General features: G+C 37.9%; 1 protein-coding gene across 1 annotated transcript; it reads right to left on the bottom strand.

Annotated features, from left to right (window-relative positions):
• Positions 1-783: 783 nt before the first annotated feature.
• Positions 784-1,410, bottom strand: LOC106749499 (the record flags this gene model as incomplete). Its single annotated transcript, XM_014629003.1, has 2 exons — positions 1,371-1,410; positions 784-1,214 (listed from the first exon to the last, which is right to left on the bottom strand). Coding segments are annotated over exons 1-2 (471 nt in total), but the record flags the coding sequence as incomplete, so codon positions are not given.
• Positions 1,411-3,223: the final 1,813 nt, after the last annotated feature.

The raw sequence follows: 3,223 nt of genomic DNA, 5'->3' as shown, positions 1-3,223 counted from the left end.
TAAATACTGATCTGCCAAATCTACACCCATCATATATTTATTATACTCTATGATGGAATGCGGTTTTATCATTTCTTGTTTCGTTTTCCAGTGTATTTTATTTGTTTTCATTAATCCTCCCGAATCTATCGTGGAAACCATGTATACGACCTTCTGTTTCGGTTTCCACGCCTGTACTAAAACTTCACCCTTTCTTTTACATCTATATTCTCTAGTTTTTAATCTGAGATGCCGTAAAGACTCGGGAACGCCCCTATTTGCTCTAATTGTACCACAAACTCGTGTACCATTTGTCATAAGCAATTCTGCGGTTTTAATGCTATTATAATAGTTGTCCATATATAAGTGGTGTCCCAAACATATATTTTTATCAAGTAATGACATAATTGTCTGGTCTAATTTTTTGCCTTCCGCAAAGTATATTTCTATGTTGAAAACATATCCGGTTCTAGCTTCGCATAGCATACGGCAAAGTAGGCCGTACTTTATTATTTTTGCCGGATTGTATGTTTTTATAGATAATTTTCCACGCCATGGAATAATGGATTCATCAAGCAAAAGTTCTTTCCTAGGCGTATATACCGATTTAAATTTATCTAATAAATAGTTCAGAATGGGCTGAATCTTCTCGAGCTTATTAGAACCGGTTATTGTTTGATTGTTTGAAAAATGCCACGTCTTCCAAATGTGGCGAAATATATTACGTGGCATTATAGTAGAGAACGATGGGGTCCTCGTATAAAAATCGGAGCACCAGTAATCATCTTTTACATCTTTCTTTACCTGGCCCATCATTATAATTATACCAATCATTATAATTATACCAAGAAATTTTTTCATCTCGGCTAGAGTAATATCACGCCACTTTGACATTTTCTTCCTATAACTCATCTTGTCCTTATTTTGCTGGTAATAGATGTTGGATTCATTGATCATTAATTGAAACAAATAATTGTCAATAAACAATTCGACGACTTCTTTTATGCTTTTCTTATTTGTAGGAAAAATCTTTGGGCCGGGGTCACCAGTAAAATCTGGTATGTTAGGAATTTTATCCACATCTGACCATACTTCACTGTAACTATGCGATTCTGTGGACATTTCACAATTACTGGAATCATCGGAATCGCTTGAATGCTGTAGTGGAATAGTTCTTGATCTTTTTCTTGGACCCACATCACTATCGCTGTCATCGACTTCTATATCAGAATCTTCTGAATGTATCGATAAGCCAATAGAGAGTCAGCAATATGCTCATTAATAATTTCACTCATATTATATGGATAAAAAGTTACAGAAGAAAAAAAACTTGTTATACTGTTCAACCAAAAACATAAGCGTACGAAAGATATACTGTTTGCGGAATATACTGCTCGAGAGTGATTCTTGCCTGGATTGTTTCTGAACCATTGTATAGGTTTTGTCTTTAGAATATGACAAATGAAGATCGGCGTAACCATGGCAAGTAAATACAAATCGATGTGTAAGACATTCATACCAGCAAAAAAATATCCACATCATCGTGGGGCAACTACTCAAGCGACAGACTCAGAAATTCGCGCTTTCGCGGGGCTGGCGCTCAAGCGACAGACTCAGAAACCCGCGTTTTCGTGGGGCCGGCGCTCAAGCGACAGACTCAGAAATCCGCGTTTTCGCGGGGCCGGCTGTCAATGTGTTAAGTATTCCGATACCAACGTCAAATAAGTTTGAGAGGTTCATTCCAAAAACAATTAATATGGATGAAGCACAAGTAGGGTGTAATGAAAATAGTATTAAACTTCTTCCTACTTTCACAGACGCAGTTAAAAACATCAAACAGCATGCAAAATTCCTAGAAGAATCAGCTTTTAAAGATTATAAAATAAAATTCTAAATGGAGAAAAAGTTAAGATTCAACAAGACATCTTGTATTTACACAAATATTTTCTTATTATTTCCTATTACTTCCCTCAAGAGCATAAGGCTTCCACGAACATCTCCATCAAACCTTGTTTCCCGTTAAACTCTTGACTTCCCTCCACGTTATGCCAGTTCTTCGGGCCCCTTCCTCTACAGTTTTTCTCCAAATTGGTCTTAGTCATTTTTATCAAATTGTTCTTATTCAATCTCTTTTACATTAGTCCTGCGGAGTTAGTCCTGTCCAAAATCTGTCTTTCTATTGCTGGCTGCTCTTTATTCAGGGTGTGACCTATCCATTTCTACTTTCTTCTTCTGATTGCTTTGGCAACTGTTTCTTCATTTACTATTTTCCACAGGTCTTCATTGCTTTTAAAATTTGGCCAAAAAATACGAAATATTTCTCTCAGGCATTTATTTGCAAATATGAGTGAGTCCCAAACGTATCCGTATGCCGAAAATGCAGGTCAGGGAGAGTCACTTTACTTTGACGCGGACGTACGCAGGGTAGTCCTAATTTAGGTTAAGGTACTTAAACCCTTTACCTGGAATGGGGCCGCGAGCGAAATATGTGGGGAAAGGATATTGGATGCGCAAAGCTTTTCGAATAAAATGAAATATAAGTTGACTAACAATCTCGCAGTTTATTGTATTAACAAGGTATGTACAAAAAAATGATCATTCAATAAGAAATTTATCTCGGAGTATACATATTGTCGATACAATTTTATCGCGTGAGTGAATGTGTATGTGTGCGTGAGTGTATATGTGAGATTTTATGGGGAAGGTAAGGAGTTAGGAAGAAGAGAATCTGATAAAGAAATATCAGACGAACTTGATGGCGCAGGGGACAAATCTTGAGTGCCGAGTCTAGGGAAGCGGGAAGCCGGACGAAAGTTCCACAGTAGGGTCCGGGGGAAGTAGGAGGTATACTCCACGAAGACTATGGGGATGAGTAATATGGAGAATTTAGAACAGAATCCGTGGAACTTATTGGGAGAGCAGAAAAAGGCGCAGGACCAGGTGTGTAAGAAGGAGCTAAGGGAGAACGAAGGGTTGGTGACGGAGAATTCTCCGTTAAAACAAAAGTTCTGAAATACATCTAGCATGTTCCGCTGGAGATTAAGGTTAGCTTAAAGTCAATCCTTAAACGCCAGTGCAAAGGCTTGACGCCTGTCCTCTACATGCAGGGTGTTCACTAAAATATCAAAGGGGAGTTAGGAAAAGGAAAGATGGGGAATATCAGATAAATCAAATGTTGATTGCAATAAGTATATACTTGTTTGGTTGAGGGAATAAGGTTACAAGAGGTTCTGTTGAAAGAGTG

The sequence above is a fragment of the Dinoponera quadriceps genome, unplaced genomic scaffold (genome assembly GCF_001313825.1).
Source record: "Dinoponera quadriceps isolate SergipeBrazil2010 unplaced genomic scaffold, ASM131382v1 scaffold3927, whole genome shotgun sequence".
In the NCBI taxonomy this organism is placed as follows: domain Eukaryota; kingdom Metazoa; phylum Arthropoda; class Insecta; order Hymenoptera; family Formicidae; genus Dinoponera; species Dinoponera quadriceps.
Note: the sequence above shows the minus strand (reverse complement) of the source record. Positions and strands in the feature narration are given on the sequence as shown.